Below are 14,859 nucleotides of genomic sequence, written 5' to 3' on the forward strand. Positions count from 1 at the left end.
AGACAGCCACAAGAACAAAATGCCAACTTTAACAACAAAAATAAGAGGAAACAACAATTACTTTTCCTTAATATCTCTTAATATCAATGGACTCAACTCCCCGATAAAAAGACATAGACTAACAAACTGGCTACACAAACAAGACCCAACATTTTGCTGCTTACAGGAAACTCATCTCAGAGAAAAGGATAGACACTACCTCAGAATGAAAGGCTGGAAAACAATTTTCCAAGCAAATGGCATGAAGAAACAAGCTGGAGTAGCCATTCTAATATCTGATAAGATTGACTTCCAACCCAAAGTCATTAAAAAAGACAGGGAGGGACACTTCATACTCATCAAAGGTAAAATCCTCCAAGAGGAACTATCAATCCTGAATATCTATGCTCCAAATACAAAGGCAGCCACATTCATTAAAGAAACTTTAGTAAAGCTCAAAGCACACATTGCACCTCATACAATAATAGTGGGAGACTTCAACACACCACTTTCACCAATGGACAGATCATGGAAACAGAAACTAAACAGGGACACAGTGAAACTAAGAGAAATTATGAATCAAATGGATCTGGCAGATATCTACAGAACATTCTATCCTAAAACAAAAGGATATACCTTCTTCTCAGCACCTCATGGTACCTTCTCCAAAATTGACCACATAATTGGTCACAAAGCAGGCCTCAACAGATATAAAAATATTGAAATTGTCCCATGCATCCTATCAGATCACCATGGACTAAGGCTGATCTTCAATAACAAAATAAATAATAGAAAGCCAACCTTCACGTGGAAACTGAACAACACTCTTCTCAATGATACCTTGGTCAAGGAAGGAATAAAGAAAGAAATTAAGGACTTTTTAGAGTTCAATGAAAATGAAGCCACAACATACCCAAACTTATGGGACGCAATGAAAGCATTTCTAAGAGGAAAACTCATAGCTCTGAGTGCCTCCAAAAGGAATCTAGAGAGAGCACACATTAGCAGCTTGACAACACACCTAAAAGCACTAGAACAAAAGGAAGCAAATTCACCCAAGAGGAGTAGACCGCAGGAAATAATCAAACTCAGGGGTGAAATCAACCAAGTGGAAACAAGAAAAACTATTCAAAGAATCAACCAATCAAGGAGCTGGTTCTTTGAGAAAATCAACAAGATAGATAAACCCTTAGCCAGACTCACTAGAGGGCACAGGGAAAGCATCCTAATTAACAAAATCAGAAATGAAAAAGGAGACATAACAACAGATCCTGAAGACATCCAAAACACCATCAGATCCTTCTACCAAAGGCTATACTCAACAAAACTGGAGAACCTGGATGAAATGGAGAAGTTCCTAGACAGATACCAGGTACCAAAGTTGAATCAAGATCAGGTTAATGATCTAAACAGCCCTATATCCCCCAAAGAAATAGAAGCAGTCATTAATAGTCTCCCAACTAAAAAAAGCCCAGGACCAGATGGGTTTAGTGCAGAGTTCTATCAGACCTTCAAAGAAGATCTAATCCCAGTTCTTCACAAACTATTCCACAAAATAGAAACAGAAGGTACTCTACCCAACTCATTCCATGAAGCCACAATTACTCTGATACCTAAACCACAAAAAGACCCAACAAAGATAGAAAACTTCAGACCAATATCCCTTATGAATATTGATGCAAAAATCCTCAATAAAGTTCTTGCTAACCGAATCCAAGAACACATCAAAACAATCATCCATCCTGACCAAGTAGGTTTCATCCCAGGGATGCAGGGATGGTTCAATATACGGAAATCCATCAACGTAATCCAGTATATAAACAAACTCAAAGACAAAAACCACATGGTCATCTCGTTAGATGCGGAAAAAGCATTTGACAAGATCCAACACCCATTCATGATAAAAGTCTTGGAAAGATCAGGAATTCAAGGCCCATACCTAAACATGATAAAAGCAATCTACAGCAAACCAGTAGCCAACATCAAAGTAAATGGTCAGAAGCTTGAAGCAATCCCTCTAAAATCAGGGACTAGACAAGGCTGTCCACTTTCTCCATACCTATTCAACATTGTACTTGAAGTCCTAGCCAGAGCAATTCGACAACAAAAGGAGATCAAAGGGATACAAATTGGAAAAGATGAAGTCAAAATATCACTTTTTGCAGATGATATGATAGTATATATAAGTGACCCTAAAAATTCCACCAGAGAACTCCTAAGCCTGATAAACAGCTTCGGTGAAGTAGCTGGATATAAAATTAACTCAAACAAATCAATGGCCTTTCTCTACACAAAGAATAAACAGGCTGAGAAAGAAATTAGGGAAACAACACCCTTCTCAATAGTCACAAATAATATAAAATATCTTGGCGTGACTCTAACTAAGGAAGTGAAAGATCTGTATAATAAAAACTTCAAGTCTCTGAAGAAAGAAATTATAGAAGATCTCAGAAGATGGAAAGATCTCCCATGCTCATGGATTGGCAGGATCAACATTGTAAAAATGGCTATCTTGCCAAAAGCAATCTACAGATTCAATGCAATCCCCATCAAAATTCCAAATCAATTCTTCAACGAATTAGAAAGTGCACTCTGCAAATTCATCTGGAATAACAAAAAACCTAGGATAGCAAAAACTCTTCTCAAGGATAAAAGAACCTCTGGTGGAATCACCATGCCGGACCTAAAGCTCTACTACAGAGCAATTGTGATAAAAACTGCATGGTACTGGTATAGTGACAGACAAATAGACCAATGGAATAGAATTGAAGACCCAGAAATGAACCCACACACCTATGGTCACTTGATCTTCGACAAGGGAGCTAAAAACATCCAGTGGAAGAAAGACAGCATTTTCAACAAATGGTGCTGGCACAACTGGTTGTTAACATGTAGAAGAATGCGAATCGATCCATTCCTATCTCCTTGTACTAAGGTCAAGTCTAAGTGGATCAAGGAACTTCACATAAAACCAGAGACACTGAAACTTATAGAGGAGAAAGTGGGGAAAAGCCTTGAAGATATGGGCACAGGGGAAAAATTCCTGAATAGAACAGTAATGGCTTGTGCTGTAAGATCGAGAATTGACAAGTGGGACCTCATGAAACTACAAAGCTTCTGCAAGGCTAGAGACACCATCAAGAAGACAAAAAAACCACCAACAGATTGGGAAAGGATCTTCACCTATCCTAAATCAGATAAGGGACTAATATCCAATATATATAAAGAACTCAAGAAGGTGGACTCCAGAAAGTCAAATAACCCCATTAAAAAATGGGGCTCAGAACTGAACAAAGAATTCTCACCTGAGGAATACCGAATGGCAGAGAAACACCTGAAAAAATGTTCAACATCCTTAATCATCAGGGAAATGCAAATCAAAACAACCCTGAGATTCCACCTCACACCAGTCAGAATGGCTAAGATCAAAAATTCAGGTGACAGCAGATGCTGGCGAGGATGTGGAGAAAGAGGAACACTCCTCCATTGTTGGTGGGATTGCAAGCTTGTACAACCACTCTGGAAATCAGTCTGGCGGTTCCTCAGAAAATTGGACATAGTACTACCGGAGGATCCAGCAATACCTCTCCTGGGCATATATCCAGAAGATGTCCCAACCGGTAAAAAGGACACATGCTCCACTATGTTCATAGCAGCCCTATTTATAATAGCCAGAAGCTGGAAAGAACCCAGATGTCCCTCAACAGAGGAATGGATACAGAAATTATGGTACATTTACACAATGGAGTACTACTCAGCTATTAAAAAGAATGAATTTATGAAATTCCTAGCCAAATGGATGGACCTGGAGGGCATCATCTTGAGTGAAGTAACACAATCACAAAAGAACTCACACAATATGTATTCACTGATAAGTGGATATTAGCCCAAAACTTAGGATACCCAAGATATAAGATACAATTTGATAAACGCATGAAACTCAAGAAGAATGAAGACCAAAGTGTGGACACTGTGCACCTTCTTAGAATTGGGAACAAAACACCCAGGGAAGGAGTTACAGAGACAAAGTTCGTAGCTGTGATGAAAGGATGGACCATTTAGAGACTGCTGTATCCAGGGATCCGTCCCATAATCAGCTTCTAAACGCTGACACCATTGCATACACTAGCAAGATTTTGCTGAAAGGACCCAAATATAGCTGTCTCTTGTGAGACGATGCCGGGGCCTAGCAAACACAGGAGTGGATGTTCACAGTCAGCTATTGGATGTATCACAGGGCTCCCAATGGAGAAGCTAGAGAAAGTACCCAAGGAGCTAAAGGGATCTGCAACCCTATTGTTGGAACAACATGATGTACTAACCAGAACCCCGGAGCTCTTGTCTCTAGCTGCATATGTATCAAAAGATGGCCTAGTCGGCCATCAATGGAAAGAGAGGCCCATTGGACTTGCAAACTTTATATGCCCCAATATAGGGGAATGCCAGGGCCAAAAGAATGGGAATGGGTGGGTAGGGAAGTGGGGGGCGCTATGGGGGACTTTTGGGATAGCATTGGAAATGTAATTGAGGAAAATATGTAATAAAAATATTAAAAAAAAAAAAAAAGAAAAAAAAAAAGATTTCCAACTGTGACACACAGTTACAATGTGGTATTGACAGTTTTAAAATTTCATCCCTCTTTGGGGAGTGTTTACATCTTTAATTTGTATTTGATTAATGACGTTAACTTAAACATCTTTTCATGGCTTATCTCCATTCTGATGTCTTCTTTTGCAAAGTGATTTTCTCAAAATTTTCACACATGTCAAAAAACTGGTTTATAACTTATTAAGTCCTGAGAGTTTCATGTACATTGTACTCAGTTTCTCCCTGACTATAGTATATTCCAAGAACAGAACTTTTAAGCTCTAAAACAGAATGTTATTAATCTAATTGATCAGAGTTTATGCTTTCTGTGTCCTTTCTAGGAAAGCCTTGTTTTATCCAGAAGTGAAGGTTTTTTTAGTTTCTTTTGTATGTTTTATGCTTTGAAATATAGGACTATGATCCAGGTGATTAATATTTACATACTGTGCGAGGTCATTCACTGAATATCATTTATGTTTCCATATGGACAAGTGTACAAATCAAATGAATATTTGCATATGGTATGAGGTCACCCATGGTACATCTTCTATATTTCCATAGAGAAAATATTCATCTGTCCAAGCTCTGAGTTTCTCAAAAAAAAGAGTGGTGCATGATGTGGTGGACTGTAAGCAGGAGGTCTCAATCTCAAGTTGCAAGTCTTGAGATAGTGAGTCCTTCAGCTTTGTGATTGTTGATAAGGATACTTGTATGACTTCTGAAGTGGCCACTTCCAGTAGGCAGGCAGGACTCCCAGTGGAGGGATAAGGACAGCAAACCACCCCAAAAGGCTTCAACCCAAAACAGGCACTGCCTACAAGATGTGCAGACAAAGTTGGAGCAAAGTGTGAGGGAACAGCCCATCAATGGCTGGACCAAATTGAGACCCATCCCATGGGCAAGAACCAGTCCCTGACACTCTTAATGATTCTTAGTGATGCTTGCAGACAGGAGCCTAGCATAACTGTCCTCTGAGAGGCTCCACCCAGCAGCCAATGGAGAGAGATGCAAAGACCCACAGCCAAACACTGAATGGAGCTTGTGGAGTCTTATGGAAGAGTTGAGGGAAGAACTGAAGGACCCAGAGGGGATGGAAACCCAACAGGAATACCGACAGAGTCAACTACATTAGGCCTCTGGGGGCTCCCAATGGCTGAATAATCAATCAAAGAGCAAGCATGGACTGGACCTAGAAATCCCACACATAAGTGGCAGGTGTGCAGCTTGGTCTTCATGTGGGTCCCCCAACAACTGAAGCATGAGCTGGCCCTGATGGATCACGTCTTGTCTGGTCTCAGTGGGATAGGATGTGCCTAGGTCTGTAGTGACCTGATGTGCCAGGATGGGGTATTACCCAGCTGGGGCCTACCCCTTCTCAAGAGAAGGGGAGAAGGGAATGGGGGAGGAACTGTATGAGAAGGGACTGGGAAGAGAGGAGGGCGGATATTGAGATGTAAAGTGAACAAATAAATCGATAAAACAAATACTTGATATATTAAGTAGTTGTAATAAATGGTTAATTCAACATACTTTTGTTTATGCATTTGCTTTTTATTAGACAGATGAACATAATTTACACTTGCCAAGTTTCAAATAACATTGCAAAAATTGATTTAAAATCCTGAAACTCTATACATACTCACTTAAAGAAATATTAAAAGTGCTATCAGCTTATAGCTTTTCCTCAAAGTGAAATTTGCATTTCAAATTTTTATATTACCATTAGTACATATGCTTATTTTTAAAATTTACTTTTAGGCCTATATTGATTATAAGTAGTGCTGGGCTTCCCAAAGACATTTAGTCTTACTAAGTAATAGAAAAGTAGGATCTGTAAAGGAAAAGAAAAATGCTGTGTGTGCCACCTTGAGAGATCCTATAATTGGATAAAGTGCGGTTTAAAGAATCAAAATTTGCCTCTGGCTTTGTAACTTCTAAGCTATGGGACACTGCACTTCATCTTCTCTCTAATCCGTAAGAGGGAACATTTACTTCATCTGTCAGCAGTTAGGACGTATGTAAAATATCTAGCACTATATCCAGCACATACTTACTCCACAATAAATACTCGTGATTAGTATCACCCTCCATGATGCCTATGAAGTCAGGACTATTTTCTGCTTTTAGACTTGGAAACGGAGGCCACACAAGTTTCTACTTCTATGGCTATTATTTATTCCTAGATAAATTTTTCCAAGATGCCTCTGCTAATCCTTTGCTCTGTGAAACGAGCTAGTTCCTTTTACCTTGTCTGTTGAATACATTTATGCCCCAAAAGCCTATTGCTAGAGAACATTTTAAAAGATAATTTTGTGGATCAAAGAGAATCTTTAAAATATTCCCTCATTCTTGGCAATATCCTCTGATGTGAAAGGTTTAGATAAAAGGTGAGAATTTGAAATCAGCAGCTTCAAGGATACCCACAAACACTTTTTGAAAGCCTAGGTTTCCACATGGGCAAACAGAGCACACACACATTGCACAAACTTTGAGAAGTGGAAGAGACTGCAAAGAAAAAACCCAGCAACTTACTCCAGAAAAGCTGAAAGTTCCTAAACACCAAAGAAAATGAAAAAGGCCAATGCTTTCAACGTGCAAAAAGTCTTCTAAACCAATAAGCAAAAGTTAGAGCGTTCAGAATAAAAAAAAGATCCAAAGCTGGGAATAATCAAGATTAAATGTTGCTAATGTGTTTTCAAACTTTCACTTTCACTGGTTTCAGTCTTCAGAGAAAGCGGAGAGGGATTCTGCCACGACAAGCACAAGCTGACCCCCTGGAAATACTGAAAGGTTTAAAACCCATACATTTTACCTCTCAGAAGTCGGGACTCCGTACACAGTGATTCAGTGACACAGTGGGCAGCAGGCAACAGGTGTGGCAGCCCTCAGAGCAGAAGCTGAACCGCAAGCAGGAAGCAGAGAGAGCACACTCAAAGCCTCAAAGTCATGGACAATGACACTCCTCCAACGAGGCGCCTCCTGAGCTTCCCTAAACAGGCCCACCATCTGAGGACCAAGGCCAGAGCGTGTGGGGACACTCTACTTCAAACCACCAGCAACTCAAACAGGCACACTAATAAGGACATGCAATCCAAGAAGTAATGAAATATTACTGTTTATTTAACAATTAAATAACCAAGAGTTAAAACATTTAAAATATATAAAAATTTCATAGATTAAAATATTGTAAAACTGTAAAAATAAGTGCATTAGTTGAAAATAACTGAGTGTCACGAAACTATATAAATACAGGACACCATGGACCCTCTTTGGGGAAAGTTCACAGGCTGTGTACAGTTTTCTAAGGAAAGGAAGAGGTAGTAGCTTATTTCTTGCTCATCTTTTCTACCACCCATTCGATCACCTGGGGAAGAAAATAGATACATGATTACAGAATCACTCTGCGCAAAATACACATGGTAAAACAACTTCAAAACTAAGTTCTGGGTGTGCCCTCCCTCGAGGGCACCTCACTTCCCTTAACCCCAACCCCCGTTTACTCCAATATTAGAATATATATATTAAACCTCAACTGGTTTTTTTTCCCAACAAAGCCTTAAAAGATAATACAGAAAATGTAAAGTAAAAAGACAACATTCAGTCTTTATACTTAAAGATATTTTCTTTTCCAAATTAAGGGCATCTTGAGCCTCACCTGCAACCCTGAGCCCTGTAACTGTCCTCAATGGGCCAAACAATGGCTCAGGCCACTTTCTTACCATTATTTGAAAATACCTTTGGAAATGGTCACTCAAAAGAGTTAAACCAAATTTGAAAAACAGCTAATCAAAATAGAGTATTTTTCCTAGTTCTTTGAATTTTGTTTTTCATTTTTCTCTTTTAATAGCATTTGAGAAAATCTTTTTTGATAAAGCTACCTATTTGTTAATACACCTTGCCTGAAAAAGTCTATTGTTAAATATCAAGGACATTTCAGAAGGGTGGAGTTGAAAACACCACCTCTATTTTTACTGTACCAGCAGAACAGCAACCCTGAGACAAAATCCCCATTTAATGGAAGGTGGCTGTCTGAGAATTACTTACCTGCACCACATTGTTGTTGGCTGTTTTCTTCATTTCTTCAAAGAGACCCCTTGATGTTTTCAGATCCTAGACATTAATGAAACACAGCATTTGGAACCTTGTTTATTACATTACTGACAGCTCATTATAAATGAACTTGAGATTATCCTAAAGAATTCTACAAGTGCCCTGCAATTAGAAAAGTATTGCCCAGAATTAATGCAGTAATAGAGTCTCATCCTGAAATACAAAAATTCTCTCACCAAACACAGACAGACAGATAGACACACACACACGCACACACACACACACACACACACACACACACACACAGTCCCACATCCCATGTCTTCGACAGTCCTGGCCCACGCTCACCCTCACACTGGACCACCGATATATCAGTACTTGGGAAATACACATTTGGTTTCTACTAATAGTTGAGATATGTATTTTTTTCCTTCTTCTTTTTTTTAGCTATTTCATTCCACCACAACAGGAAGAAAGCTATAGTCTTACTTTCTAAAATATGGTCAGGCTGGGGATTTGGCTCAGTAGTAGAGCACCTGTGTGCCATGTCCAAAATCTTGGGTTCAATTCATAGAAGCAGGGCAGGCAGAGGAGGTGGAGAACATTTCAAATTAAAACACAAAGTTAAAATAAAAGCTTAATTAAAAGGGGGAAATGCGTCCTCCAGCAAGCAGGTGATACCTCAGAGAGGCGGCCACTCTGAATTCTTCTAGCCATTCCTCCTGTGGGTACCTTCACGGCTCTGTCATGCTTTGCTGGCCCCTGATGATTTAGCAATTTCAGAATGACTACAAAGAGCACGATCATTAGCAGTCAGACGTAAGTCTATGCCCAACACTCCCTTCTCTTTCTCTTTCTCTGCCGTATGGTTAGCTCACAGCTTGTGTGATTGCTTTATTATATCCAAGCAAAGGCGGTGGCATCATGAGGCGTCAGACTGTGGCCGTCTCTCTCACTCAGATTCTATACTTCCTCTAGGGACATGGACCGGTTATTGGTTGTTGTTTTTCTCCATCAACACTGTTCCACCTACATAACTCTGCTATTTCCCCCTCTCTAATGATGGGTCGATTAAATGCCTAAAAAGGCTTTTTAAACCACTGATATGTCCTGGCTAGCCTCTCACTTCCACTTTCGGTGGGGTTTTCCTTCCAATCTCATTATCGTTTCTAACCCACAGATCTCCCCCGCCCCGCCTGCCACAGTTGCCTGGAGTCTCCCTAGGGGTTTGTTTATCTCGTTCTAGGTCAAGTTTTGTTTTATTTCTTGGTTTAGCCTTTTATGTGCTCCACTTGATTTTCTAACAGATTCTGTAAAAGAGAAAGATATATTTTAAAACGTTTTCTAGACTTGAAAATGTTGTGATTGAGTCTTCTCATGTGATTGGATTATAGACCAGCTAGGTCACTCTGGATTAACACCCGCTAGGTCACTTTCCCTCAGAACTAGAAGGCGCTTTTTACTGTCTTCTAGTACACTGAGATACTCTGGAGAAGTTTGATACCATTTCATTCTTGGTCCTTTCAATAAGTAAGCACCCTTTCTCTTAGGAAATCTCAGAAAATATTCTGGATATTTGGATATTGGACATTCCAGTGGCTTGATGTCATTTTTACTCACTGACTTGGGTAGCAGCATCTTTCCCAGCAATAGGCCTGTGTTCCTCATTCCTGGGAACTTTTAAAAAATATAATATTTTTTATTTGCTGATTTTATAGTATAATTACATCATTTTCCCCATTCCTTTTCTCCCTCTACCTCCTTCCAGGTAAGCCCTCCCCCACTCTCTTCTAAATCTATGGCTTTCTTTTTCTTTAATTAGTGTGTGTGTGTGTGTGTGTGTGTGTGTGTGTGTGTGTGCCCATCCTTGTTCAGGCCATGTTTAGGGAACCATGTTGGTAAGACTTTATCACCAGCCAGGCGTGGTGGCACACACCTTTAATCCCAGCACTTGGGAGGCAGAGGCAGGCAGATTTCTGAGTTCGAGGCCAGCTTGGTCTACAAAGTGAGTTCCAGGACAGCCAAGGCTATACAGAGAAACCCTGTCTTGAAAAACCAAAAAAAAAAAAAAAAAAAAAAAAAAAAAGACTTCATCACCAAATTAAAACAGGAAGAGATGGATACCCTAAATAGATCTCTAACACACTGAACTAGAAACACAAAAGTCCTGAGCCTGATTAGATTCACAGCAAAATTCTATCAGACTAAAATATCTATAGCCAGACTTTTATAAACTATTAAAAATAAAAACAAACAAATAACAACAACCAAAAACAAACAAAGAAACCATTAACAGAAAGATCACTCTCAAATTCCTCCAGTGAAGCTCATCTATCTCTCTCCGACACCCAACCAGAGAACAATGAGAACTACGGTCAATCTCCCTGAGAAATGTAGATCAAAAACACTCAACAAAATGCCTACAACCCAAATACAGACATATATCAAGAATATTATCCACTAGGGTTAAAGGTGGCTTCATCACTGAGATACAGGGACAGTTCAACAAAATGGACATAAAAACAAAAGACACAGAAAAAGCTTCTGACAAAATGTAACATGCCTTCATGATAAAAGTCCTAAAGAAAGGAGGGAACATACTTCACTATAACAAAAGCTCTACAAGAGAAACTCACACCAACATCATCTAAGTGAAGAAAAACTTGAAGCAACCCCAAAGATCTCAGGACCGAGACAGGGCTGTCCATTATCCTGACTCCTTTTTAAGACTGTGTTGGAAGGAAGACATAGCCAGAGCAATAAGAAAAGAGAAGGAAACCTTTGGATACAGAGGGGACAAGATTAGTCCAAGGATCAGTAATTGCAGATGACATATCATACAGAAGAGATTCTAAAAATTTTACCAGAAAACTTCTAGGAACAACAAATTCAACAACGTGGCAGGCTCTAGAATCTACTTGTGCATCAGTAGCTTTTCTATACCTCAACCATAAACACACACCTGAGATCATGGACACTGCCCATTTGCAACAGTCTCAAAGAAAATACAGTGTCAGGAGGTGAGTGAGTCTCTAATGAAAGCATTGCTTTATTTTTGACAATTTCTCTCCCACAGTCTCTATCTTTGAAGCTCCCTCCTATTATCAGTAGAGGGTCTTCTGGATCTAGCCTACATTTTCTCTTTCTAGAGTTCTTCTCCTTTATTTCTTACTATTTGTAAAAAATCTCCAGCTGAGCTGTGCAGCATTTCCATTAAATCGGTTTCCTCACACCTTTAACTGAGAGGAGCCTTTGTATTCTCTGTGTGTTTTGGTGACAGCATGTAGTTCTAGTTTTATGGGCATGGTTTTATTTCTGGGTGAATTCTAGTGTTTATAACTTTTCTCCCACTCTCTACCTTTCGGAGTTCTCTTTACATTTTGGCTTCCCTTGAGTCAGAAGTTGTGCGCACAGTCTGCTAGTCCTTCGCTGTCCTCTTCTACTTAGAGACACTGAAAATATGGGAGCCGTGAGTGCCGAGTTTGGTGGCTTTACAAGGAAGGGGACCAGATGACCAGCTGGCTTCTCACTGCCACCCACTTTACTCTGAGACTTTACTGTCAGAGGTGTGGGCACAGAACTGTTCAAAGGCCCTGTAGTCACACTGTGGAAGAAGGTCACACACTGTGGTTCGTTTAGTTCCTCTACCTCCTCTAGCTTCTGCTGGCTGAAGCAGCACCGGCCTTACTGGTATTTCGTGTAGAAACAAGGTAGGCTTCTCATAACTTCCTTTACTCTGCGCGTGCTTTCATGTGCTTTTTAAAATACTCAACAAGATATATATTTTTTCTTACCTTTCTCCACTTGCTTTTTGTAGTGATGCTGCCCGTCTTAAGCAGACTTAAAAGGGAGTACTGAATGCATGTGTCAGTCCTGTAATTTTACCCCAAGACCTACTTCTGCTTGCTGTTTAGGTCTCAGACAGAAGATCAAAGAGCACCCAAGTTTCAGAAAGCTGACATCCAACTGTCATCTAGGGGCTGGGAGAAGCTCAGTGGGACAGAATGCCTATTGTGTAAGCACAAGGACCTGAGTTCAAATCCTTAGCCCAGATGGAAAAAAACCATGCGTAGCTGTGTATTCCTCTAACCTCAGAGCTGGAAGGTGGAGCCAGGAGGATCCTGGGAGCTCAGTGACTAGCCATGACAGCCAAACGGCAAGATTCCAAGTTATTCGGAGACTCTGTCTTGCTATTCATTTTTGGCCTATGAGTGCATGCACAATATACCACACATTCACAGCACACAAAAGCACATGATTTGAAAAGAAAATAAGGAAAATGATCACCTGAGCAGTCCCTCACCCCAACCCGACTCCTGACATCTGGCCCAAAGTAACAGCTGCCTCTTTATTACTTTTTGTAATAAAACACTATACTCACCATTTAGCTTAATCATAAAATAATTACCAATTAATGCTAAAGCTCTGCCTTAGTAAAAGGCCTGTTAGGAAAAACACTAAGGCCTCTGATTGAAGCAGCTTGCTATACAAAAGGCTAATGTCCAATAAAGCAAATGTAAGGCGGTTTCACTGCCTTTCTTTAAAGTGGCCTGGCAGCAAGTGTAAACAGATGATATAAAACCTATATGCACACACCTAACAGACATCAGAACATGAAATAAACCCAATGGTGAGTAGGGAAGACACCACACCTTCAGGTAGAACTTGGAGATGTCGAAGAGTCTCTGGCTGCAGGCCGTGAAGCTCTCATGGGCCTCCGTGATGTAGTGCCTCTTCAAGGTATCTGTTACCACCTCCTTCAGCATCTTCAACAGAAAGGAACACCTGGCTGATATTTCTCAGAAATGGCACAACTGTTTCAGTTTTGATGATAAATGAATTGTGAATTATATAGTCATTTGCCTATACTAAAGATAAATATGGTTGTTCTGACAAAACAGTTGAGAAAAAAAGCAGCCTGTGACACCTCCATGCTCACTCATGTCTCAGGACTCAGCCTGTGACACCTCCATGCTCACCTGTGTCTCAGGACTCAGGTCCAGCAGGAAAATGCCTAGTGTAACTTGGGGGAAGGAATTGAAATCATGAGCTGTGACCTGAAATCTGAACGCCAAGTTTTACACTGCAGGGAAATCTTTAGAAGAAAGATTTCAATCATGGAAAATCAAGAGGGTACCTTTATAACGTTCCTGTTTTGCTGCACTGACATGCCAACTTTTACAATAAACAATCAAGCCCTGTCTACTTTGTGTCCCTCACACCCCATCCCCAGGTTCTCCTCATGGAGTTTCTTTTCTAGCCATACTGTCTACTGAACTCATGGCTTCACACACGCTAGGCGATTGGTCTACCTGCGAGCTCCAGGCTTCACCATGCTTTTACCATCTGATGATCTTAGGTTTTGAATGTTATTTTATTCTTCATAAACCCATTAGGCATATGGTTTTCTTTTTTCTTTTTTTTTTTTAAATCACACACTGAGGTTTCTTTTCATGCAGAAGTGAGAAAGCAGGAAGTCGTTACCCGTGTGTGTTTCTGGGACCGTGATTCCTTGATTTGCTTGGATGATTTTGATACGTGTGCTCGTTTTTGTCCTGAACTGGTCTTTGCGGTGTCTTTGGAAGCTTCCCGACCAGGCAGTGGAAGCCCTGGCACACAGCGCTCTGCCTGAGGCTTCCTGGGTTTCCCCGTGTGATGGTCATGATTACCATTGCAACCTGCTTGAGAAGGCAAACAATCCGAACTTTCTGATTTCGTAAGTCTGTAAGGAGGGAAAAAGTACAAATGAAATGAATCAACAATGGAGCCTACTTTTCACTTTAAATGTCACAACTATTTTCATTTAAACACAAATCCAAGAAAACTAAAATCTCTTGCTAATTTGCATAATAAAATAACCGACACCAAAGAATGAAGTTGTTCCTAGTTCTGTGCTTATGCCCTGTGATAGTGCTGTCAACTTGACAGAATCTAGCCTCTCCGGACAGATGGCCTCTGAGCGTGCCTGTGGTGGGTTATCATGACTGCACTAATTGCTGTGGAAAGACCCATCTTACCGTGAGTGGGCCCCTCCCTCTCCGTCTCCATGGCATGCTAGACTGTGTATGGGAGCTGAGCAGCAATTTGCATGGATTGCTCTCTGCTTCTGCGTGTGGATGTGGTAAGTGCACTGCTTCTCCATCTTACCACACTGACCTCCCTGCCATGAAGGACTGTAGACCTCAACTGTGAGGTGGATAAGCCTTTTCTTTTTGACATTGCTTCTGTCAGGGTATTTTATCA

The 14,859-nt window shown here is 40.4% G+C and overlaps 1 protein-coding gene across 1 annotated transcript in view; it reads right to left on the reverse strand.

Annotated features, from left to right (window-relative positions):
* Positions 1–7,774: 7,774 nt before the first annotated feature.
* The window catches only part of Mtbp (MDM2 binding protein), a 64,306-nt gene continuing 57,221 nt past the window's right edge, over positions 7,775–14,859 (reverse strand). Inside the window, exons 19-22 of the mRNA XM_021183877.3 lie at positions 14,101–14,338; positions 13,269–13,382; positions 8,611–8,676; positions 7,775–7,930 (exon numbers count right to left, since the gene is read on the reverse strand). Of these exons, the coding sequence (XP_021039536.1) occupies positions 7,892–7,930; positions 8,611–8,676; positions 13,269–13,382; positions 14,101–14,338 (457 nt within the window). The 3' untranslated portion in view covers positions 7,775–7,891. The remainder of the gene's footprint in view (positions 7,931–8,610; positions 8,677–13,268; positions 13,383–14,100; positions 14,339–14,859) is intronic.

Source organism: Mus caroli, unplaced genomic scaffold, assembly GCF_978045245.1.
Source record: "Mus caroli unplaced genomic scaffold, Mus_caroli_1 scaffold_16, whole genome shotgun sequence".
In the NCBI taxonomy this organism is placed as follows: Eukaryota; Metazoa; Chordata; class Mammalia; order Rodentia; family Muridae; genus Mus; species Mus caroli.